This window comes from Neopelma chrysocephalum, unplaced genomic scaffold (assembly GCF_003984885.1).
Source record: "Neopelma chrysocephalum unplaced genomic scaffold, ASM398488v2 Primary Assembly neopelma1_23, whole genome shotgun sequence".
Taxonomy (NCBI): domain Eukaryota; kingdom Metazoa; phylum Chordata; class Aves; order Passeriformes; family Pipridae; genus Neopelma; species Neopelma chrysocephalum.
In genome coordinates this window covers 36,282,335-36,309,567 of record NW_020897691.1, presented here as the reverse complement: position 1 = coordinate 36,309,567, position 27,233 = coordinate 36,282,335, and the positions used below count along the sequence as shown (strand labels likewise).

The 27,233-nt window shown below is 35.4% G+C and overlaps 1 protein-coding gene across 1 annotated transcript in view; it reads right to left on the bottom strand.

Annotated features, from left to right (window-relative positions):
* Positions 1–27,233, bottom strand: part of SEC63 (SEC63 homolog, protein translocation regulator) — a 61,553-nt gene that overhangs the window by 15,362 nt on the left and 18,958 nt on the right. Inside the window, exons 3-12 of the mRNA XM_027693820.1 lie at positions 26,341–26,455; positions 22,531–22,643; positions 19,857–19,918; positions 16,743–16,801; positions 15,976–16,026; positions 13,322–13,430; positions 10,776–10,870; positions 8,004–8,136; positions 6,749–6,841; positions 970–1,124 (exon numbers count right to left, since the gene is read on the bottom strand). Of these exons, the coding sequence (XP_027549621.1) occupies positions 970–1,124; positions 6,749–6,841; positions 8,004–8,136; positions 10,776–10,870; positions 13,322–13,430; positions 15,976–16,026; positions 16,743–16,801; positions 19,857–19,918; positions 22,531–22,643; positions 26,341–26,455 (985 nt within the window). The remainder of the gene's footprint in view (positions 1–969; positions 1,125–6,748; positions 6,842–8,003; positions 8,137–10,775; positions 10,871–13,321; positions 13,431–15,975; positions 16,027–16,742; positions 16,802–19,856; positions 19,919–22,530; positions 22,644–26,340; positions 26,456–27,233) is intronic.

Sequence of the window (27,233 nt, the reverse complement as noted above, 5' to 3'; positions counted from 1 at the left end):
GGATAACATTACTTGAATATTTAATGAACAAGCATCTTCAAGAGGAATTTAAAAAAAAAAAAGCAGTACCTAAGAATTCTTAGTCTTCACTGTAAAACAGAAGCATTTAAACACCCCCTAAGGCTGTAGTTAAAGCTAAACAAAACTTCCATCAGATAAAATGGATATTTTCAAGATCTATTCAAATTAACCACTGTAATAAAACTACCAGAAAAGTCAACAGCTTCTAGTAGAGGACAGCTACTTGTTTCTAACCAGGCATTCGTAGAAGATATACTGGAGTCAAACCAACAAGCAGGTTCGAATACAGGACAGGCAGCAAAACAAACTGAAGAAACACATGCAAGTATTCAAACAAGACTATTCTTTTTCATCCTTAAATTCTACAAACACCAACACTTTCCCCACTACAACTGCATAGCAATAGCTTTGTAAGACACCCTCTGTCAAATGTAAAGGATCACAAAACCTGAAATACTTCCCACAGTAATTGATTTTTTTTTTCCTTTTATGAACTCCTCTGTGTGAGCTTCTGAATTCTATTTTCTATCAAAATAGGTTAAGAATTATATAAAGCCAAACAAGCTTCCCCTGTTCACCCCCAGCCACCCCAAAAAAAAAAAATTCCCAGTAGGATATTCCAGACACATTCTGGAAAAATACCAAATAGGAGACAGTACATTGTACTAATAAAGAAATTCAATTTCTTCTGTTTATGAGGTCAACATAGACTGATCTTTTACACTTATTTACATTTATCAGATCTTAATTTCCACCTCCTAACTGAGATGGACTTCAAAGAAATAAAAAGTAGACAGATCTAGGAAGTACTGTATTGAATTGCTGCAAAATAAATCTATTTTTATTCTCTTAGCTAATTCATGACCTTGCTTCCTTACAGGAAAGTAGGCACAAGAAGGAGCAGAAAGCACTTTAAGAAGTTAACAAGTATCATTTGTAGTTTTATACCTTTTTATGATTGGAAACTCGCCTAAGATTGTCCTCTTCAATGTGAGGCAGCTGTAAAAGGGGAGACTTGAACTGTTGAAGCCCCTGGACTGTCATCTGGGAAAGCTTCATGCAATTTTCCAAAGATCCCAAAGATGGAGCACGGAACTCCCTTTCTTGGGGAGAATGAAACAAACAACATAATTTTAAACTTTTTTTCTTCTTACACTTTTACAATGTATACATGTATTATAAGCCACGGAAAACCTTGTTTTCAGTCCACCAAGCAAAAGAGACATCTTAAAATGTTCAGCATAATTAACCAGGCAGCCCTTTTACTCTCACTGCAATCACACAGCTCAGCAGACATTTTCTTCCCTCTACTTAGAGTGTCACAACTGAACACTAAAAAAGGGAAAGACTTCCATCTCACATTGTCTCAGGGAACAACAGCACAGTCTATCTATGCAATTATTACAGATAAAACCTCCACCAGATAAGCAAAAAAACTGCAGCATCAAAACAAACATGGCTTATATTTGTTTATTTTATATATGTGTGTCTGTATAATGTGTTTAGCTCTATTTTGTAAGCATATAATTATAGTTTATCATTAAACATTACTCTTTTACAACATAATACATTATTTATAAGATTTTCATCTTGAGAGATGAACATTAAGGTAACATTAAAGAAAAAACTTCATGTATGAGTGAAGCTAAGCAGAGCATATTATATTATGTTAGAAGGCAGCAAAAATAGCTAGAAAAATATCAAACACATGACTTTAAGGTTTATTTACAAAGGTTAAAAAGAGTTTTTAAGCAAAGACTTATTTGACTTTCCCTTTAGAAATTACATATAATTCTTTTAATATTTTAAAGTACAAAAAGGCCTACATTGCACATAATTTAAATTATAAGATAAACAAGGAGAAAGCCATAGCCAGAACAGAGCAAAAGGAAGCAAAAAAAAAAAACAAAACCAAAAAGACGTAGTAATTTAATACTCTTCATCACATCTCCAAAGAAATGAAAAAGCAAAGCAGACACATAACTGCTACATAACTTTGTTTGACAACTATCCATTCATAAATAAAACCTCTCATAAACCCTGTTTAAAGAAATCATTTCAGAGTTCCCCTGCAGCTCAAGAGCTGCTGCAAGTCCAGAATTGGCCATGTTTGGGTCGTTCTATATATCCTTTACCATGAAACAGAAAAATAAGTTAGATCCTCTTCAGAGAGCCAAGTGGAATTTAAGCTACTTAAATTTTTTTCTGACCTTACATGTGGCATATGAAAGAACTGAAAGCTATTTTAAACAAGTATTACAGAAGGCACCTGTAATTTATGATGCCTGTCATTTCATTTAATAATTGGCATATGTTTTCTCCTATACTTTAAAACCTTTTCTGAGAAACAATTAACCTTTGATTACTTTGACTGTTACAGGTATATTCTGCATACAAATATATAAATGTAAGCATAAATACAAACGTCTGTATGTACATACAGAAATATACTCATTTATGTATACAAATACATATATTTCGTATGGACATATTTGGTTGTTATATTTGGGACACTACCAGAGGGGCACAGAGGTATCTTTCAATAGATTAATTAGACCAATGGTCAGAAGGAGGATGCCCACTCTGCCTAGGGCTGTGTGATCAAGCTCAGCACACTATCAAGACAATTAGAGTTGCAAATAAAAGTGGGTTTACTGACACCTGGGTAAGAAGGCAGACAGGCTATTTATTACCTGCACCTGACCAAAAGGGTACCAAAGCTACAACTGCTAAATGTTTAAGTGCAAATGGCCATGTATTTTGATAAAAAGCAAGTTTAAATTAATTTTAAAACATTTAAAAGAGGAAATATGAAAGGTACTAAATCTGACAAAAAATAAACAACCAAATTTGGTATCTTCAGTATGTTTTCTTCTTCCTTTACACCACTTACTATCTTGCTGCAAATTTTTAAGTAGATATGAGGGTATGTTAAATGCACATGAAAGATCACTCTATTCCCTCTGCACCTGCCCCTCTCCCTTTCAAATCTCCTATTTCTTCACTAATTACACCAAGCTATAAATATAATCAGCTATCAAATGAAACTACATGGCAGGATTTTTTGGTAAATCTAGTATGTTAATAAATACTGTGAAGATTATATGCAATGCAAACAGACATATAACACAGGAATGGAACTACCTGGCTAGATATATTGGTAACTGAGAAAGATGTAACTTCCATCTTCAGGGCAAAAAAAAAAAAAAAGTAGTAATAGAAAGACTAACCTTCCAACTAAATAACACCACATTCACTTTCCATCTTACCTATCTTCCACCTTCCCCGCAAATTTTTTGGCTGCTGCTAAGGAAAGTCCCAGGATTTTTTAAATTAAAAATAACACACTGCAAAACAACTCAATAAAAGAATCCTAAACATTGTCTGACAAACTGGCTTTTGCAGGAAATTTACCTACAGCTTTGAGACCACAGAGCACTAGTCAGAGCAGAAAATATTCTCTTTCGTAAAGGATTGACCCATCGTCCATATGACAGTAGAAAAATATTTCAAAGTTGGAAAATATTGTTTTGGTTTCATGAAAGGAACACAGGTCTTTTTATTTCCTGAGAGTAGACCTGACAACAGTGTAGCCTTTAACATCCTCCAGATGCCCCACCATAAAATTAATGCCTTTGCTGTACACATTTTGACATCTCCTGATTGTCAATGTGCACAATAAAGGATGACCTTTAATCTAACGTTATGAAATCATCCAGAGATATAGAATCAGAGAATGGTTTGGGTTGACCTTAAAGATGATCTGATTTCAACCCCCTGCCCATTCCTCTAAACCAGGTTGCTCAAGGCCCCATCCAATCTGGCCTTGAACACTTCCAGGGATGGGCCATCCACAGCTTCTCTGGGCCAGTGCCTCACCACCCTCACAGGGAAGAATTTGTTCTTTTTCTAAGCCCATCCTTTAAACCCAACATATGATATCAAAGTAGTCAAACACAAATTTAAATGCAAATTATAGTTGCTTGTGAAGGAGTGGTATACACCTGGGTTAAACCACAACCTCTACATTACACTGCAGCTTGCAACCTGAATTAAGGAATGTGCCTTGACTGGACAGCTGAACTGATGCCTAACTTTTCTGCGGACAGTTACTAGAGCACATTCCATGTTTTTGGCAGCAAAATCCCTCACTTGGCAAGGCAGCTATCTACTTATCATACTTATAGATGATCTCAAAGAAGCCATGAAAATAATTCAGATCTGCTGATTATCAGCCATCAGTTAATTGCCACAGAACAGTGGTTGCAAGCAATGGATGCCACAAAGCAAAGTGCCAAGATTGTGAAAAGTCATCCCAAGTGCTTTGCTTCAAAAGACTGGATTACAAAATATTCATAAATGGGTACAGATATTTTTAAGCAAAACAATTCAGGGTATTTGAAAGACACAAATGCAGCACAAAATGAGACCCCTTATCCCACCACCAACTTAGGTTTCACAAAGAAAGATCTGTTCCCAAAATTTTTCTTCAGATAGTATTAACACATGCCATCATCTTTGTATTTTCACAGATCAGATCTGCTGAAAAACTACGGCTAGTTATAAAATGTGATAATTTTATGTACCATGTCAAGGTTGATTTACGTGAAAATTAAAACTAACCCCAAAAACATCTGCAGTTAAGCTTTAAGCTACTTAAAATTATGCTGGCATGTACACAAACTTAAACAAAATAGTCTCTCAAAAATTTCCAAATCTAACTTCAATTTTACTCATATAATAAAAAATAACCAAAACAAAATCGAAAACAAACAAACAAACAAACAAACAACAACAACAACAACAAAAGGAAACAAACCCAAATCCACCCCAACAAAAAAACCCAAACAAAACCAAACATTTTTCAATTTCCAGTTGTTTCCCAACAACAGTCAGCAGGGCAGCAAAGTTCTCTTTACATGTAAAGTCATCAAAAATAGGGTCAATGTGTTACATTTGTTAAGTGATAAATAGTAAAAGCAGTGATTTTGCTTTAGATCGAAGACCAAATTTCTGAATATTGTCTCTTTCAAACTTTGGAAATAATGTTGAGAAAAGCTGTAAAGAAATACCAAACAAGTCCTCCACTATACCTATGATACATTCCTACTTTTTTTTCCAAATCTACTGTACATAATAACAGCTATAAATTCTCTTCCACTTTCAGAGACTCAGTGAGGCTGAAAGAGATCATGATGATCTCTAGAAATTGTTAGTAGTAGAGGTTGTTCAGATTTTGTTTATAAACAACCATCACTTCCATTTCACATGCAAATGGAAAATTAGTTTACACTACTAATAATACAGTCTTTCAAGAAACTCTTTCTTTATTTTAATTTACTCTAAAATCTAAATTTTCTGGAACTTCAAAGCAATTTATTAAAAACACTGCATCTATAAATGAACATTTTACTCTCCTATTAAAAAGCTATCTCCATGTACATTCAGAACTAGAGGAGAAGAACACACCTACTTGGAGGTCATTTAAGTTGCAAGGTATATCATGTATTCTGTACTATGCTCAGCGTCTTATTTCAGCTTTTAGAAGAAGAACTACAGGTATTTTTAATTTTTCAAGACTTCCAGTTCAGTTGCATAAAATAAGCTTCTGGCCGCATTATTTTGGTTTCATTTTGCACAAAAGAAAACAAGCATTTACAAATACATACATAGTTCATCTTAAAAGACATCCTTCAGAGCTTTGAAGTATTTTACAGTATCTCAAAGGTTCAAGTATTTTTTATAAAGTACTCATTCACTCATGGCTAGGCTTCGCAAACAAAGATTTGGGAAATAAAGTACTATACAGACAAAAAAAAAAAAAAGACACACCCACATTTGAGATAACATCCTTATCTGCTCATGTCCCCTCTCACACTTTATTTTGTTATGAAGCACAACTTCCAGCACCACTTGCAATGGTGCTAGGAAATATCTTTCCCAAAACCGTTCTTGTTAGGATGCTATCAATGCTCATTAAAGGAGTTTCAGTCTAGAAAAGTTCAACCAATACATATTGTTTGACAGCAAACAAAATGGTCAGTGGTTTGGGGTAAAAAAAAGCCTTGCCTATCTTTGTTGCAATAAAGGAATGATATCCAAGTCTTTGCTTCTCTACATTGCAAGCAACCACCTTCAGAGCAATTGACTTTTTACAGTGAAAAGAAAAAAGCTTAAATATTACATTTCAATTAAATTGTAATGTCTATGGCAATTACAGCTAATCACCTGCCCTTACAAGTTCAGAGTAAAACTACATAGCAGGCTAAACAGTATAGAATCCTGAAATGGAGAAATATGAGCAACAAACAATGAAATAATGGCAAAGAAATGATCTAAAAAAGAAGTGGCACTCGCAAGAGGAGAGAAAAACTGTAAAAGTGCAAATGGAAAGCTGGATGAACACAAGGTCTTATACTAAGTGCTTTACTACTGAAAATGCATCAGATCTTTAAGAAAAGGTTTTCAATTGCATTTAAGGAGAAACTATTGAAAAAATTACACGCAGAACACACATACTCAGGATTTCAGAGCAAAGCCTGGCAGTGGCAGCAGAATTTCATTCCTCAAAATAGAGAAGTGTCTCATTACAACAAAAAGAGCAAAAGTGCATTTAGGCATTTCTAAATATCACAGGTTAAGTTTCGCACAAGAACCAAAGACCTTATGAAGTACTGCAATGAAGAAACATATTTACTGATTTTAATTATACAGTTTCTTTTCTTACCTTCCCGGCTTCGAGCCATTATTATTAGTTGGCAGATCACATTAATCATTTCTTGAAGTAGTGCAGGACTCTTTTTAAGGATAAACTGCTGATCTGCAAGATAAAACTGGCTGCAATTATGCTGTACTACTTTACAGGGAAAAAAAAATTAGACAGTTTACATGAACTGGACATTTAATGGTGTGGTCTTCACTCCTACTCATTCTTGTATTACTGAAAATACCACTTTATGCTCACTGACACATCCATCTGCAGCATTTATCCACAAAACAGGAATAAGCAAGTGCTAAGAGAAAACAAATATTGTATACCAGCTTCCACACCAAATGAAGAAATACTTAGATTCATCTAAGAAAAGCAACAGGATGGCATTGACAATTTACTAGTCATTCTAAAAGAGCATGAATTTTCTAAGTAATCACAGGTTAAAAAAAAGAATTTTAAATTTTAAGTGAAACACCCCTTTGAGGAAAAACATTATTTGTGAAGGAGCAATTACTTTTGAATACAGTTCTGTGAAGCTGTAAGTACAAATAGTAACTAAGATGGCAAGGAAGATGAGACATTTTTCATGACTATGTAAGACTGATTATTTTTCTTTTGAAAGAAACTGAAAAATTTGAACCAAAGCATCTTCCCTGTTTTGCTCGGGGTTTTTTGTTTGTTTTTTTTTATTTGCACTAAAATGTAGAACATGTCAAGTTTGCTGGTCAGCCTAAAACAATGACTTTCATGGTTTAAACTTAAGAACTGCATTTAGGAACATTTCAGTTTAAATATTTACAAGTATGAAAAATTCCAAAACACAAACTGAAGCTCACAGGTAACTGTTAGATAGTTCTTATCTTGTCATCTTTGTTTCACATAGTGGGCTAAAAAACTCCAAAAATAAACGCATGGAAATGTTATAGAGAGCAGCATTATGCTTGTCTTGGATTTCTTTGCTCTGAAAAGCAAATAAACTTCTCTTGTTTTACCTTTTACCCTATTACAAAGATAAAAAAAGTTTATCTAAGCCACTTGCAGCCAAAGGCATTAAAAACCAAGATATTAGTATTACAGGGCTGCCAGGAGAATGAGTAAATGCTAAGTAAATGTTCTAAAGAGTCATTAAAGTTGAAAAAATAAGTACCCTGCATAGAGGCTATTAAGCAGAGATCCATTCAACTCTTTAATGGACAAGAATCATAAGTACTGTAGCATGCCACATCTTGCTCTGTTTCCAACAATATCTGATTAGGGGAAAAGCCATTACCTTCTTCAAGGACCTCAGGAACTTTTATCCGGGCAAGATGAGTCAACAACAGAACTCTGGCTTTCAGACTGTAAGGGCAGGTGAGAGGAGGCTCATTCTTCTTTAAATTTATGCCACCAATTTCTCTGATTAGCTAAAATAAATAGTCAAACACAAATAGCTATTTTGTTGCTAAAGAGAAGCAAATACAAGACAGTTTACAAGGAAAAAAAGATATGTTCACAAAAGCAAGCCTTTAAGTAACTTTTCCCTGGAAATTTCTGTAGAGATAAACATTTACCCTTTTTATTCATAACCCAGCTCCACAAAGTAAAGAAGTGTCTTTATATGCATTGTTTCAATGTGGAAATGAGGGGCGATAAAAGGGGGCAGTAAGAAACTTATCTTGAATAGCTTTAAGTAAACTTGTATTGGTAGATAAATACTTTTTAAATCTCAATTTATTGCCAAGGTTTACTAGACTCAACCATACTTCTAAGGTATTTACATTAAACTTGATACACACAAGCAACAGCATGACCTTGAGACCTTTCACCCATCTAAGACCCAGCAAACCTCTCCAGAAACACTCTCAGTTATCACAGGAAGGAGGTTTATAAGCCTGAAATCCCTTAGGCTGAAGATCAAGTATTTTAACTTGCTTATAAACTGCACCAACTTGAAAAAAGCATGGTGTTCTTTACTCAGGATGACCTTTCTTGATCCCAACCAGACCAAGACCCACAGCTCAAACAGGTCTGAGCAACAGGAGCTCAGATAAAGTAGCACCAATACATGGCCCAGAAGTTTTACTTTTTAGGTCAAAAGGTTACCTGAGGAGAGACAGAGATTTCAAAATCTCCAGCCAAGAAGAGAAGTCTGGGTATCAACAGCTAAGCTACACCAACCTTTGACCAGTCTTCCCCTACTCTTGAAAAAAGATCTTAAGAACATCCTGGTATAACACTAGACCAAGAGTAGTAAAACTTTGATAAGAAAACTTTGTAAAAACTATCAATACTTGGTTGAGGATAAAATAGTGAAATAAAAATGGGAACAATGATGATGGCCCCAAAAGCAGGATACACTAACAAAAATTATTAGCAACACCCTTCTGTATTGATGCTTCAGAGAATCTGAATACATATATTCAGAAAAAAAGAGAACACAGATGACACTGATTACTGGAGCTTTAGAAAGGGAACAAAATCCAATGGTATAAAATGCAATAAATGTGCATACTAACAAGAACTGCAGCTCAAAGACAGAAGCCTGTTAGCTGGAAAACAGAGACACCCTACGACAAGGGAAATCCAGAAAATGTTGAGATCCCACTCTAATTGTATTAACTGCCATATGAAACAGTTGTGGACAACAGTATACTGAAAACTATTCCTTGCAGAAATACAGGAACAGTATTCAGTGCCACTGACTAAGGCACTGCTAAGACTTCACATAGAAAACTGTGGAAAATTCTAAGCAAATTAAAAATAATGTGAAAGTTAGAAATATATTTCCAGGAAACAGTACCCCTTCCAGCATGTAGCAGGAGGAGGGAAATAAAGAGCCTTTTGGAAAAGAGGGGAATAAAAGACAGCAGCTTTTCCAGTTTAGCAAAATAAAAACAAAAAGGTAACTAATGGGCTATTGCTTCTGTCTATAGATGCATTAAGGACAGATAACAAGAATCATTTTGACTCCAGAATAGTGATGATAGAAACCAAGGCTATAAATTGGTCACAAACAAGACTCCTAACCACTAGAACAGCAAGTTCTGGAACAGCTTCTCAGTAGGATACAGTTACAGGAGACTTGACTGCCTTTTAAATAATGAATGATTAAATGTAAAGGGCTTGCAAAATGCCAATGCTTGCAACAGCATGGGAAAAGAACTGATGATCAAGGTGATCTTTTCCAACCTTTTGCTACGACTGCTGAAAAACCTCACCTTTCCATTTCCTACTCTTCAAGTCTACAGCATCATAAAAAATTTGTAAAGGAGACAACGACAACTAAGTAAAGAGGTATCTCAGTCTATTTTCTTTATGTTTAGGTCATGAAAATATGTTTACAACAAGAAAATTCCATTGTGTGCATAAAAGGTTAAATCTGTGAGACTACCTCCTCTCCTTTTGCCAATTCAAAACATTTTCATTGGAGCATTTGGATACTGTGCTTTAAACTTCTTAAAACCCAAGTGTTAGTTCCTGATAAATAAGACTTCCTAAAACTCTGCTAGTAATAATTATATGCCACAGTATGCATTATGGCATCTCTGTTGGAAACACCGAGTGGAAATGAATATAAAAGGAAACCAGAGGGGAACAGACATTCATGGAGGAATCTTTATAATATTTCAAGACATTATTAATTCAGACATTGGATAATAATTTTATTTCAGTATTAACATACTCAACTAGATCTGTGGTAATGATTTAAAAGAACCTTATCAAATGGTGATTACCTCCTTATATCAGTACTCAAAATTTATAAGGACTGACACTTTAATTTCTTATTTAGTTTGCCCTTCCCCAAAAGTTGAACCCAGCAGTCTATATACTAAACTGATTCCATTTAAAATAAGCATTAGTACCAATTAATGTTATCTGTTCTTTTAAAAAAGTTTAAAACAAGTCTAGCTTCTAATTCCTATTTCTAAAGGGATACAGTTATATCTCAACAAAATTAATGCTTTGAGAACTTGAATTCTGTCAGCTGGTCACCTAGAAGCACCATCTCCATCTTCCCTTGAAGGGGTCAGTTATTTATTGAACATCTCCTGATGTAACTGACCTGTGGTATCCAGATGTTGTCTGCCGGTCTGCTCGTTGCATCTTTATTGTACTGAGGATCAAATTCAGATGCCCCTGCTAAAACCATGATAAGCCCTGCAAAGATAATGGAGTAAGACAAAGAAAATGTCAACAGGATCCTAAGCCATCGACTGATTCTTCAGAACCTTCAGCCATAAAACTTACTCCCACTCTTCCTCCAACAACCATGAATATCCACATTCTCTAGTGGATCAGTAAGTACTGCCACAGGGCAAAGGAGGAAAGAATCAATGCCTGGCCCGAGACAAAGGAGATCACTCAATGCTCCATTTTGCACAGCAACAAGTCCAGCATTTGACACTAAATGTCTTCACAAAAACAAAATTAGGCTTCTTTAGGACTAGCAGACATCACTGCAAAGCAGTTTGACTACTACTGCAGGCTCACAGAACCATTCCTCTCAGCAATCCATATGCCTGCAGCAGTACGATGATGTGTACTGAAGGGGGAGGCAGAAGGGATAAAATTTCAACTCAATTTTCTGTTCAGTAAGCATTGAAAATTCACCCCAAAAAATTCTTTTAATTATTAGAAAAGCAATTCAATAAATATCCCTGCAAAAAATTGCACAGAGATGATGGACTGCTCTTTTCCTAATGTGATCAGGAAAATTCATACTAACTCAAAACAATCTGTTGGGTAATTAAGACAAAAGCCCTACACAACTGGGTATTTTAGTCCCATCATAAGCTTTCCGCTCATGAACATCTAAGACCCCTCACCCATAGACAGTCGGAGAAAACTAGGGAATCATTTGCTCCAGTTAAAATAACATTTTCAGCAATAGTTACTCAAGCTTCTTTCTTAAATTTTGAGCAAGTTTGCTTCTGAGCAATCAAAGTTATTTATGCCTACTTGCAGTGCCCAGTGAATTCCAGCTACTAAAAATGAGTCAAGTTCCCTGAGCATCAATTTTCATTTCCACCCTCGATTATCTATTCACTTCCTGAGCAAAGCATATTGAAGAGTTTCAGAAAACTATAAATATCTTCCCATTATTTAAGATCAACAACTGTGGATCCTCGGGAAAGGAAATTTTAAAAAGTTTGCCTGAAGCCTGAAAAAATACCTTAAAGAAGGCAAGTCATGCAGGTCTGTCCCACCATTTAGCTAGCCCAGTTTGACTACATTTGCCCAGGTTTAAGCCCTGAGTTTTTGCACTGATACCACACCACTGTGGAATTCACAACCAAGCCTTACCTGATCACTGTGTGGTTTGTCTAAGCTACCTCAGCTGCACCTCATTTTTAATTCACACTGCACAACAGACCTCAGTATAAAAAAACCTGACCTGTCCCTGATTCCAGGACTACCTGAAAGTGTTAAGTCCTTAAAAAAGGCCACTTAAACCTAGAGTTGGCTTTTTAACCGAATCTGTAGGAGAGATAAGGCAAGTCTCGAAGCTATGGTTCTGAGCAAGGTTCAACATGAAATAATCTACTGTTGACAACAAGTTTGGAGAAGGAAGAGACAAGGTTTGAAGTGATCTCCCTAAGCTTCTAACGTCTCACCTATTCTCCCAATTCCTCCTTTCTCACCTAGCTGGAGAGAAAAAAAAGCATAAGATTATAAAGAATAAGATTTACAAAGAATATAAACTGGTCTGAACTAATCCCACACATAAATCCATGTGTGCTGCGAGTAGAAGGCTAATATATTTCCATACTCTTATCTCCTACACCTCTTGGATTATCTGTGAAGCACTTCTGCTCAGTAGGAAAAGGATGTATCAAAGAGCAGACTTCAGCACTCTTCCAGCAAATCTAAAGTTGAAAAACAGAGCAATTCAAAGGAGTAAGAAAATATTTTAATGAACCTTTTTAGAAGGTTTTGGGGACTCTTCTACTCTGCTTCTCAATTGCTCTGAGCAAGCAATCTAGTTAAATCCAATCTAGAAGTATTTAGTACTATGCTGATTCTTCAGGGCCATGCCAGCCCCCAAATCGAAAGGTAAAATTCTGCACCAACATAATGCATCAACAGATTTCCCCAGAAAAAGGGTTTTTTGATTCCTTTAAAATTGAAAGCAAAATTTTTAAACAGAAATTTAGCTCTAATATAACAAGTAATAATAGAGAACCAGAAATGCTATTTCATTCTTCATGAATATAAATTTTTTATGACAGCCCCTAGAAAATTCCCAAAGCCTAGTTTGTTGCACTAACAGAAAAAACCACACAGATAGAGGTTGGCTTCTAGTGGCCACATAGTAACTGAGGGTTACAGGCAGGTCAGCATATTTTTCCCAACATGCAATATCCTTTTTTCTTTTTTTAATGTATAGATGGACATAAATATAGATCTATACAACTCCCTCTCCCAAATACTTAAGTCTTCTTACAGAGTACTCTTCCTCTGAAACAAAATGAAGTTTTAAAAATGCTCTAGAAGAACCAAAAACATTATTTTAACCTAACAAAGGCTTATAAAGTAGGAGTATTTAAATATCAGCAGACTGACATTTCTAGATGAGCACATCGGCATTGCAAGATGCCTTTTACTTACGTTTCATGTCCATGTTCCGTGTTTTATAGACAAAATATGTATATATTTGAGTTGTCCGAATGAGAATCTGATCTCCACTATATCGTATTGATCGGTACCACCAGGAACCCTGAGACATTCAACAAGAACAAGCTGATGTCAGATATATGGAAACACAACAAAACTGGATGACCTCATGTCTGTTGACAATCAGGTAATTCAACCCAACTGACTTTACCAATGTTAAGGTCAACTGAATTTCCGAAAAGAGAGGGAAATGAAAAAAAATATTTACTGACACAAATATTAAAAGCACAGTGATAAATTCATCTGAGAGAATCTGATGCTATACGTTTTTGGATGACCTCTAGCCTAGGGAATTCCCCCAAGGACATACAGCTGCACACATATTCAAGGCTTTGTTTATTTCTGATGTTGTTTTAGTGAACTCACTAAACAGTAAATCATCAGTAAATCATCATACGATTTACCACTCTGTGTACCACTCTAAGGAGTGCAACACAGCATTCAAATCAAATTCACTTTAGTCAGACCAAGGCCAAACCAAGAACAAATATGAGATTTATTTCACTATGAGAAAATTTGCAAAAAAAAAAAAATTTAAATAATCTAATCAGAAAACACTTCTGAGAAGAGGAATCTGGAGGCAGCACAGTGCTCTTGCGGTAGATTTTCAGAATTAAGCCATATGCCTTCAGGTAGACAGAAAAAGTTTTCCAAACCTTCAGCAACACTCCAAGAATTGAATAACTAGCATTACACCAGTGCCTGAAATTATGAAACTCACTCTACAGTGATTGTACTCTGTAATATATTTTCAGAAAAATGGTGTGATGGGTTATAAACTGCAGTCTGTTTATTAAACTTCTCCCTGTAACTAAAGCTCACTTAACATGAGAAAAAACCTTGAAGATACTTCTCAATCTGTTGTTAAGTTTACCATAAGGGAAGAGAACAAGCATTAAAGTAGTAACTTACTGCTATTCATTTGATAGGCAACTATAGCAAGAACCGTGCAATCTACTTAATTATTTAGGAAATGCTATAAGACTGGCTCCCCACAATCTTCTCAACAAATTAAGTTTGATTCTTCCAAGAATAGATGAACCCTGACACAAAACAGTACACAACTTCATAAAAAGTTTTTCTGCGGAAAAATTTCTATTACAATCCCGCAGATCTCAAATTTTTGTCTAAGCACTGATATTGGAAGAAAAATGTAACTACAGTTAGTCCAAATCTACATGAAAGAGGCTGCCCTAACTGCTTCTGATGTAGCTCGTGTCTCTTACCTCATATACAAAACATTATTTAGGTCAGCAGAGGTCTGGAAAGAACTACATATCAGTATTTTCCTTTTTGTTGATCTGGATTCAAAGGGTCCAAGTAGCCTTACTTTATTTCAGTTGCCTATCAACTATAGGATGACTACATTGTCGTCAACTTCGATTTCTTTATTGATTCATAAAAGAGAAAGGGGCCCATTAAAGGCATGAATCATCTTGTATGTCTACTTTAGAATGAAATGACAAAATAACTTGCTTCATAAAAATTACTATTCCTCTTCACTGACTATAAAAGAAATTTACAGTGACAAGTCTGAATGTAGAATCCTACATCTGGTATGGGGCAAGAAGAGGTAAATGATTTTTTCTGTGCTCAGAACATTTCTTTGTACCAACACAAAGGATGTTTACTTTCTCTCAAGCTATGATAAACCTGGTATAAATCACTAAAAGTACATGTATGCAAAAAAGCATCAACAGACACCAACTGAAACCTAAAAGGAGAGACGTGAAAAACAGGTAGACATTGCACCCTGGATTTTAGACGTCTTATTCAACAACTTGCTGAAATCACCACATTCAATTTTCTACACTAAATCTTCAATTACACAGAAAGACTCTCAAAGGGAAGGGATAATGTCTGGCTGAATTTCTGCACACATTGATGCATGCAGCTGCAAAGACCTCAGGACACCTTCTCAAATGAAAGTCTTCTTCCCCGGAACATGAAGGGGTTTGAGTGTCAATTTTCTGAGTCTTTCTTCATGTCATACCCCAAATGTACAATCACTGGATAAGGGACATCATTCAAAAGCAGTACTGTAGGGCAAACCAAATCCCTGAAATAACACTCATCTAGCAATTGATTCCTCACACAAAGAAATCTCAAGGGCAGACATCTCATGGTGTACAGAAGATCAATAAAAACTGAAGTTATGAAAACAAAGCCAGCCAGGAGAAATCAAATCAACAACCTGTTCCACATGCAGTAATTATTCTAGCACCACCAGCTACAGACATCTCAGTCTTGGCTCTACTGTAACTGCACTGAATATCCTCTTGAGCTCATCCCCTCATATTAATTTTCTTCAGAAAAATGAAAGAAGGTACAAGACAGATTACATAACTAAGTAACTTTTGTGATATCTAATATCTTCCCTGCAGCTCCCTCTCTATCATGGCACTGCATTTTTCTGGAAACTCTACAGTAGTTACACTTTTTTCACAATAAAAAAAACACATGCACTAAAAAAAAGACTCACTTGCGCTCTCCCTCCATGAAAGGCAAGAATTAGCAACTCTATATCCAAGAAAGCTTTGTTTACTGCTTGCTTACAGAGGGTAGAATATTAATCAGATAATACTTACCACAACAACTGGAAGAATAACCATAAATGCTAATCCATATACAAACAAAACCTAGAGAAAAAATATGAAACACACTGCATTAGGTACCTGTTTAATCTTAATTCTAAAATACAGTCAAGTATTATTAGCACAAGCCTACCACAAATTAATGTAAATTTATTGCATAATACCTGTCATCATTTCTGAAGAACAACTTACAAGTAATATAATTAGATGGGTAGGGTTTAAATAAGGAGTATCAGTTTAGTGTGAGTAATCTTTTAAATGATTCATGCATTGTCTCAGGACAGTTTCTTTAATAATTAAAAAGTTGGCAGCTAAACTGTGATGCAGTGGACAGGAATGATTAAAAGAAATCAAGTGGTTAAGCCAAATACCTTAGAGCAACAAATGCAACAGATACAACATTTAGCCCCTGTATGATTATACCATCACTAGCAAACCAAATGCAACTACAGAAACCTAGGAAACAGTTCCATGTGCGTTTTCTTGCAACAGTAAACACACACTTTGTAGCAGGGGTGACCACAGTGCAGCCTCATTATCATTGGAATGAGACTTTTCCAAGCATATTAATACTTTCAAACATTAGATTTAAGCTACTCTAATACTTATGACTCCTGAAATTTGCTTCAAAGATATGCATTTGGACCAAAGTATTATTAACTACGTATTTAGACTAAAAACGTGCAGTATGAGGCACAAATGTTTTAAGGTGAACACTTGAAAGTTCACCTTAAAATCCTAAGCTAAGTAAGCTGACTCACCAAAATCGAATTTTTCTGATCCACAATCCAAGCTGGCAAAGCTATACCAAAGCTTGTAGCTGCAGGATGAAAGAAAATAAATTCACTATAAAATATTAAGGAACAGTTTTAAAGTCACATTATGCCTAACAAACAAACAAACAAAACAACCAACCTACAAAAAATCTTCATGTTTACCACGTCAATAAGCAAAAATTTAACAAATATAGCAAAATCAAGAAACGTACTAGAAACAAGTATGCAATAAAATAACAAGACTTAAATACATCTGAAATACCAAATATTTTAGCTTAACACATTGCAGTGAAATATATATTAATAAATATTGTCTCTTATGAAAAAAAGACTTCACAGATTGAAAGATTTATGAGTTTTACATTGCAGAGTTTTCAGCAATGAATACGTATAGTTCAGTAAACACATGAAAACGGTCTGAGTAAATGACTTCTGTGGGAAGTTTTATTAGTTTGTACCTTTAGGAAACTGTGTTAAGATGTAAATTGTAAACACGAAACCCTCTGTCAGTTCAAATTTCTGTGTGATGGATAAGAAGAAGGAATATTTTTCAATTCAAAAGGAGTTAGGCTGCACAAAAAGGAAGACATGATTCTCCAACAGTAACATCTGCGGCATTCAGATCTGAATGCAGAATAGCATAAAATAGCTTGTCTTCAGACACTTCAGTGGTAATAAATTAAATTTTGCAAACACTATCTTTCTCAATACTGAAAGTTCTATGAAACGAAGGGGTGGAAGAAAAAAAAAACAGACTACAGATTTCTAGAACCTGCTTAAAAGGAAAACATGCTTTCCTCAGTACTAGCAGGTATCGATGAGGAGTAATGCCTTTAATAAGGACAGACTAGGATCCCTATGTACTTAGATACTATTCTGATACTATTTCCAGCAGACTGTGATAGCCATCAATTCAGACAAACAGTTGTTATACACAAGCCTAATGTTTTATAATTAAGTTGAAAACTATAATTTGTTGAGACTGAAATTAAACATCTGACAGACTTACCCACACCTCAAGCACAGCAGTTCAACAAAATAATACCAGTGAATTTACCACATTAAGTTACAGTTGGATAGAGAGGAATACTGCTCACTGTTCCTCTTTGCTAGGCACAGAGGGGGGGATGTACCAAATTTAACTTGGTTAGATGTGTCTAACACCAGGATGTGCTTCATCTCATCCCAGAAAATACCTCTGTAAGGGACCATATCCATTCTTTGACTATACAGAACTAGAAAACTAGAGTATGGAGCCTGGATACAGATTTTTATGCTACAGATGTAGAAATGAAGAGAATACGAATTTCATTAAATTAGAAAGCTCCCCACATTTCAAAGTGGAACATTGAAAGAAAGGTTACAGAATTGAGGAGGAAGAGAGAAAATTTAAGGGACTTCTCCTACTCTTCAGATGAAGCAGTAATGAGAGGTCTAGAAATAAAGCAGAGAACTCTAATTCCACTGTAGTCTGAGACAGAGTTTTCAGAAAAGGAGGAGGCTTCACACACAGTATGAACTGCTGCCCTATCGAAGTATCATTTAATTTTGCCCTCCGGGAACCCAAAGTCCCTTAAGTTTGTGAAAACAATCACTGAGCCAACCGCACAATGATCTTCATGCCTTTAAATTCTCAACTTTTGGCTGAGTTTTCTTTTAAGTCACAGCCTCAAGTTCATTCAAGGATGCTGACATACTGCCGAACTTGAAATCCTATGCCTTAGCAACGTTAAGTTATTAGCTTGTGGATGTAAAAAACAACTTTATATCGAGAAAACTCCTAGGAAAGCTATTCGTGCATATACCAGTCTAAAACTTAAAGTACCATTTTGCTAATATTGTGACGGTATTTCTGACAAAAGATTTTATTTTTATTTTGCAGCAAGAGGGACAGAGACCTCCTATCTGCACGGTTAGGGAACCACAAGAAGCTAGGAGCTGAAAGAAACTGCTATGTTACAAAACACAGTGGTTATAGAAAGTTAACCACCACCTTAATCTATCAAAAATGCCTTTGTCAGACTGCTGGCAGAGCTGGTTTTTTGAAAGGAGAGGGAAGATTTCTTTTTTGTTTCTTTGAAACACTGGTTCAAGGGCTGGGGTTGGTTTTTTTTTCTTAAAAATTAATCTCCCACATTGGATGGATACAATTCACAAGAAGAATTTACAACACAGAGTTCCCTCACTTCACTGTAATTTCATAATTAAGTTACAAATCCCATTTACTACTTCCAAGCTGGCTGTAACTCATTTCACATAGATACATAGTATACACTTAGTCCCCTAAACTACAGGGCATCAACAGCACAGATCTATGGAAGCCTACCCTAACAAACGGCAGGTTTCAATTTTGCCTGTAATAGCCACTTAAACAACAGTCACAAAAATGTTTTATAAGCAACTCACACAACTGCAAACAGGGAAAAAAAACTACTAACTTTCAGTCTTATATTGTTTTAATTTGGATCACCTACTGTACAACTTTGATGCACCATCACCAGGATTGTTCCTGGGCAGGTAACTACATGAAAATAATCTACAATGGGATAATCACCTCAACTCCTCAAGATGAAGGAGGCACAGGCACACAAATAGTACCGCTTTCAGCAAATGGAAGGCAGATGTGCATACAGTATTTATTTCAATACATACACATCCTCATGTACATCCCTTCAAAGTGTGTTCATTGCATTATTGGTAGTTGTTTATTTTTCAATATACATCTATAATATTTGGTCATAAATACCAAGAAAGGTTTAAAATTGACAAGTTTCTGATAAGTATTATTCTATTTTTTGCTTATACCTCCATTAACATTGGCAAGTCTCTCTAGATACCTACTGCAGCCGAGTAGCCAAAAAATAACACTTCTCTTTTCAACATAATATGAAATTTGAGAAATATGAAAGCAAACTCTTTCCTGCTTTTCCATGCTACCACCACCTCAGAGCCAGTTTGACAAACAAAGAATTGATAAGATGCATTGCTTCAAATCACAGGAGAAAGTTATTATACATAACCATATAAAGAACTGAATACTGATCAACTGATCAGATATTAGCTCTCAATATACAAAATTCTATCATTCCTAATTGTTACCTTGTGGTCCATCTGGATTACCAAATTCTTCCCAATTTTTTCGTGATTCTTCATCAGTTAAACTAGTTACAAGAAGAGATATTAAGTTAATACAGAAGTAAAGATACTTCTCTAAATCAGTAACATACAGAAACTTTAAAATGTGCTATTCGTATTACCCTTTTAAGACGGCTGGGCAAGCTAAACAGATTTTGCTATTTTCTGTGTGAAATCTAATGTAATACTACTGTATTCCTTCATAATACACAGGCAAATTCTTTTAGCACTCTGACAGGAAAAGAAATCAGACACACAAGATGCATGTGCAGAAAACAGAATAATCACATCTCCCTTTCACGAGAGTGAGTGCATACCCATCAGCAAAGAGCACTTTTTGATGCCAGGTTACAGTACAGCAAATTTTGAAAGACAACAGAGGTCGAAAACGTTTTGGGGTTTTTGGAAGGAAGGTGAATATGAAAGATTAATTGATAGAGCACAAGTGATCCGTATGGACCTTTAATGATTGTATTCTAGACTGTTAGCCTTTGACAGCATGTGTTTGGTTCTTGGTTTGTTTGTTTGTTTATTTTTTCTCCCAAGACTCCCTCGTTGCATAATTTAATTCTCTCTTCTTAAACAAGACACCACATTCTAAATCTTCCAGTTTCTGTGCCTGTTCTGTAATCCCAGTTTCTTGGCAATAGTATGCCATCTCAACAGAATCCCTGTTACCAGAAGGAAGAATATTGCTTTAGAAAACACAATACCATGCATCTGCTATATGGAAGATTTTGTCTTATGGAAGAAACTCAGTGAATGAACCAGGCATCTTCTGATCATTTCTGAGTCTAGCATTTGTTGACAATCAGACTCATTTAATGGGTAAATTTTATATTCTTTCAAGACAGCACAGCTTACGAACTTCACCGTCATTTACTTCAAGGTATGCATCCGCCACAGCCCTTGCACTAGTCTTCAAAGTATCAAACTGTAGCACCAAGCATTTGAGTGCTAGCTTGCAAAGCAAAGAATTTAAATGTTTCAGGAGTTCAGAAAGCCATACCAGAATTTGCTATTGAAGAGACTTTCATAGTGATTACAGATGTGTTTAAGCAGAAATATGATTTCAAAACTGCTCAAGTGAGCATGGTGTTGGTTCTCCTTCTCACCTTGCCCCAAACGGGACTCTCAGTCAGTAAGGTCAGCCACACGGACAACTGACTTCAAAGCAGAAATCACCAACTTCCTAGGCTCTCAATGATGTGACTGACCCAATGAATCCCTACAATGGAAGAAGGCTCAGAGGGATGGGCAAGGGCAGTGTGCCATGCCACTGAGTGACCACAGTGATTCAGCACAGCTTGCTACGAAGAAGTTGACTCAATCTCAGCACAAAGGGGACATGAAGGTGGCCTTTGTTTTAGACAAAACACCTATCAACATGTTTCTTCGAGTGCATTAAAAAAGTATGAATGTCTCCTCAAGTTTGAGAGATCAGCATGGGGGGAGTACACACCTGGCTCAGCCCAACAGAGTCTAAAAACTAGACAACTAGCAAAAGAATTTTGAAGACAACAGGCTCAACCCACACATTGCTTCCCATCACCTGGGGACACCCAGCATTGTGACAGTGAATGTATGACACTGGTAACTGGAATCCCATTGGTACTGTGATTGAACTGTGTATTGAAATTCCTGTATTTTGCTAAGTCTAACTCGAAAAATATACTAAAATATACTAAAGACACAACACAAATTTATCGCTCCACTAAGTCAGAGATCACGTATCACATTAACTGTCTTCTAAGCAAATTTGATATTAAGTATTCCACATGTGGAATATCTAAAAGAACCTGAGCAGAAACTACTGGACTCTGACAGATGATCATTTAGACTAGAAAAGATTATAAAGCTGTATTGACATTCCATGTATGAACAGCATTACAAAACCCAAACCACATTTTGATTATGGGAAAAAAAAAAATCAATAAAGAGAGATTTCCTTTATACCAAATTCTAATATTAGATATCTTCTTTCAGATACTAAAAAAAAAAAAGCTGTAAGTAGAGATAACACCAAAAAATACTCTAGAGGAAAAGAAGATTCAAGGATTCAGCTTTTAAGAACTACACAGGTAATGTGAAACAGTCACCATATAAAAAATCAGGACTGTAAGGCAAGCATAAAAGGAATGGGAGATGGGTAAGCTGAGAGAAAACTGAGTCAGAACCAGAATGAAACATCTTTGTCACTAGATGGGAACAGAGTTAAAATGCTGTCTGTCACTCCTTGGCTTTATCACCAGATGAAATGAACTGAGTATTTATTTTCTAAGCATTGCTTCAAAATTGCTGCAACGGGGTTGGTTGGTTGAAAACCACAACACCCATTTTGTTCTTTGTCATCTCTAAGATTTAACATGTGTTGCATTGGAAACATTTTTTCCTAGCTGACACAGAAGTTTGAAACAAAGATCAAACACCTTATAGTATTCTGACAGTTTCAAAACAAATTATCCTTCCTAACACGTACAGAGAAACACGCACTGAACTAACTGAGACGTTTTGACTTGTGTTCCTTATCCAAATACACTTTTTCCTGTCTGCTTCAGCCATCATTGCTATTATCACAAAGGTTTCCCTCCCCGTAATATTACATTCCCATTTTTGTATGAGCAAAAAAGAAACTTACGCTGCATAGGCCTTAGCAATCCTCATGAACATAACTTCATCTCCTCCTTTATCTGGATGGTATTTTAGCGATAGTGCACGGTACTGTTTCTTAATTTCTGATATACTTGCTCCCTTAAAAAGGAAAGGTTTGAGTTTATTAATAAATCTCTTAAATAAAATCCATTCTTATATATGTAATTGTAATATACACTGCACATTATTTCTCTGAACAAAAGAATTATGTTCTAACATAGGATCATGAAACTACATATCTATTCCATGAAAACATTATTATATTATTTTTCTAATAACATTCTTATACCCATTATATTTTTAAATCAGGATAGAAGTCACAGTCTAAAAAAAGACATTCAGATGACTGGGTATTGGTTTTTTCCAGGTTATTTTGCTCATCCATCTATAGAAAAAAGGAAGGACTTCTTATCTGTTTGACAAATCTTATCTTCTCTAAAACATATTCATGAATATGAGGAATTCTCACTTGCAGTGAGAATATTTAAGCAGAAGTTCTTCTATTTAAGCAAGAGTTCATAGATCAAGTATGATGGTTCACTTGCAGCTTGCCTGCAGAAATAAATCTGTCAGTCATCAGGAACAGCGGGTTTTCCTGCTGCTTAAGAATGCCTTTGACTAGAATCATCCTACCCATAAATTATTTCTAACTTCTTGAACAAAGGGAATACATTACCTATACCCGAGAAAGATCGATTTTTATTCTACTACAGCACATTGTTAAATGCCACCAACACAATCCCCTGTGTGTTAACTTTCAGCTTGGACTGTGAACTTCACTACTCAAGAAAACCCACAAAACTTTATAGTAAGTTCAGATAACATATTAGAAGAAACTTTATCTGCTAACATAGAACCACTGCCATGGTGACTTTTCAATTTTTTGTGGTAGCGAAGCCTAGTATGCTGACATTAACTGCATAAGAAACACACAAGAAGTTATTTACAGATGATGGTACTATTTCAATAAATTTAAACCAGGAATTAAAACTACCCTGAGGCTTCACTTGCTGTTGCTTTATCTCGCTTTATGCAGTCTGTCTATCATATTTGAACACTATTTTTCAACAGCATGCCTGCCTCATTTAATGCACAGGATGAATTTACACCATAATAAATTAGACTTCCAGTAAAAACAGGTGTTTCAAGACTAGACGAAGAATGCCAGATAAGCAGCAGAAGCTGGACAGTAGGGGGGGTGAAATCAAGTTGGTTGAGTAGAGATGGGTTTTCATAGCTCCCATGAATGCTGTCCACAAAAAAAAACAAAATTAATTTTTTCTCTCTCTCTGACACAGAGGGTGCATATGATCCCTGATGACATGATGACAAGTTTTCTATCTATCACTAATTGCTTACTCCTTATTTTCAAAAGCTAGGCTAAAGAGATTAGGCCTGACTTACAGAAATGCTTAGTAGCCTAGGACAGTCAGTGTCAGTCAGCACTCTGTTTGGAATACAGAGCATCCCTATATTAACTACTTGCAAAAATAAGAAAAATGTAATGCGCCAATTTTCTTACTTAAAGAATCAAAATAATAATCACTTTTGAGCTTCATCTTTATGCCTTGGATCCCATCTCTAAACTGCAGTAATAATATCTGAGTGGCTTATGTATTAGTTAATTTAAGTGATGTGCTTCAAAAAGGGCTATACCATGTTCAAAAGAAAGTGCTGATATTATATAGAAAATAAGGTATATGGACATTATCTGGACTTTGTCTGTGTTGTGGTTATCTTCTGGAGAAAAAATAGCTTCTTGTTATAAACTGATATGCTAACATAAAATAAAAAAACTAATCTTGACCAGAGTGTGAATGCAAAGAAGCAAATTAATTACTGTGTATCAAAACTTTAAAGCGCTTGAATCTGCAACCTTTTCATTTGTTTAAGTTTGGGGAGTTTTTTGCTGCCTTTTTTTTTAACAACAATAACATTTCCATTCTCTAACAACACTTCAACATTTGTATCACTTTATCAGGAGGGTTGGCAATGACTCAAGGTTCCATTTGTATGGTAACAAATGAAAGCTGCTAATTTTCATGTAGTCCAACTTAAAAGTTTTTCAAGAGGATTTAACAGATATCACCTGATAGCAAGAAATACATAAGACACACTCTGGGATGTCAGACTCTTATTTTGGGCCCTACTTCAACTATCTATCTTCAAACCCATCTCTTCATTCCCCTTGTAACATCTCTGGCTTTCATTCAGCTTGTCCTTATGACAGTATGCTCCATCCTGCCATTCTTGAGACATTCCAATATTGTCTTCTTTCTCTGCGTAAGCTGCACTTGCCTTGCGCATGTGTACAGGTTTTCATTAATAAATATGAAGTTATAATTCACTACATACATACCTTTTTGCCCTCTGGGCTGTTATTTGTAGAAATTTGCCAAAGATGACAAAGGAAAATCCTCTGATGACCTAATCCCTAGCCTGGTTTGTTTAATCAAAGTTAACCCAGATATACATACATTTAAACTGCATGTGTCCCACAGATACCATTCAAGAGTAAAAATTTATCTTGTTCCTTCCTGTGCGTTAGTGAGAGAACTCAAGTCAGCAATCAGTCAGTCATGGAGGAACTGAGCAGGGGTTGAATTTAAATAACTTGCCTCTAGACATGGCAGGCAGGTGTTAGACCTCTCTAGCTAGAAACAGGCTACACACTACTTATCACCTACAATGGCTTTTGTAGCATAAGGCACTGCTTTTCTGTGCTGACAAGCCACATCACTAATGGCAAGAGATGTATTTGTTAATGTTTATATACATATTAAGTTCTCTCACACTAACACTATACATCAAGTTTAATCAAAACAGGTACATTCAAAGTTCATTCATATTCTTGTGTTGAGCTGTATCCACAAGTGTTCTTCCTTAGACTTGAGAGTGAAACATACCTCAGACTTCAGAACTGAAAAGATGATTCTACTGTTATTCAAAAGAGGAGCTTAGGATCAGGAAACAATTAACATAAGAAGAGAATTTGCTCAAGGTATTGTGGTTAAGATGAAGAGTTTGACTAGATTAAACAAGACTTTGAGAGCTGTTCAGAAGGTCTATTTGTCTCCTTGGGATATGTAATTTTTTATATCCATTTTGAGTCAGTCCTTGAATATAAATAAAGCTCTGCATCTGTTTTCTAGTTAAGCATTATGCCTTTATTATCCCAGTTTAATAAACCTATTGGCTAGTATATCACTAATTAGAATTTGTTGTTTGCATTCACAGATACAAACAAGATTCAAGGTAACCTTTACTACATCAAAATGTGCATCACCAACACTCTTCAGTGAAACTTCTCATTTACAAGAGAAATATTGCTGTACGACAACCGTAAATTAAATGAATTCACATTCTTTTTATACAGTTTCTTCAGCACCCCTAAAAATGGCTATTGAGAAGATTTTTCACAGGGCGTACAAAGCAGAGTTTTTGTTTCATTTTGTTTTCTTGTACCAAGAGAGGAAAACAACATCAGAATAAGATTCAAAATAGATTAAAAAAACCCACCTCACTGTATTAGGTTATTAGAATTTTGAAGGAGCTAGATACAAAAGTTATAAATTAGTATATATATATATTAGTATAAATTAGATATAGGCAAAAAAACCCGTAATGACTGACTTTATAATATGCAGCAGCAACTTTCCCAGGCCAAAAAGGATAAAAACAGTAGATACATTCACTAAAGGTAACTTACTTCAAAAAAACAAGTCTCAAATTTGGCATCTAGACAGAGAATATACAGTTACAGTAGCACAGACTAGTGAAAGATGCTATTACTTACAGGATCCAAACGTAACACCTCATAAGGGTTGTATTCTTGATACTCTCGGTCAGTTTTGGAAACTTTGTATGCAAGAAACAAAAATAATGCCCAGCCAGCAAGGAGGACTATTTTCCTGATTGGAAGAAAGAATTTTTTAAATACACAAATCCACTAGCTCTAGCAACATTCTACAAATAACATTAGAAGAAATATTATGAGAAATAACATTTGTTATCAGTCTTCAAGAAACAATATTAAAATAGTAAAAAACACTAAAGCAGGTATTAGTAATTCAGTTACAATACCACCTTTGACACAGATAAGAGCTGCTCTGATTTCTCATTAATTTCTTTTCCTAGTTTTTAACAAAGGCAAGCCGCAAGCCACTATCACAAAGAATCTTTCCATTCTATAACTGTCTGTCCTCAGCAGGTATACAATAGTATTTCCTATTTTTAAAGGATGACTTGATCTTAGACAAAGTCAGTGTTAAAAAAAAAAACCAAACCAAAACAAAACAAAATGCACAAAGCTGAAACAGGCAGAAAAATATTTTCAGAGTGGGAGTATGGATATAAAGCTATTGACTTCAAACATCCAAAATTATTACTCTTGTATATTTGAATATATATGTTCAGATATTAAATATTTAAATCAAAACACATCCCTAGCACTACTAATTTCAGTGAGCGAGAATTATTTTTCTGAACAAATAAATGCATTGTTTACTTATTTTTTTTACTGCTGAGGTTCACTGGTTTCATTTACAGATACTTCATGCAGGACAAACAGCATCCATCTTGATTTCAAGCCCTACTAAATAATAATGATTAACTACTAATTATTCAAATATAGCAGATTGCAAATGTCTTTTCAGTGACACAAAAGCCAATGCTACAAAACTAATTCCA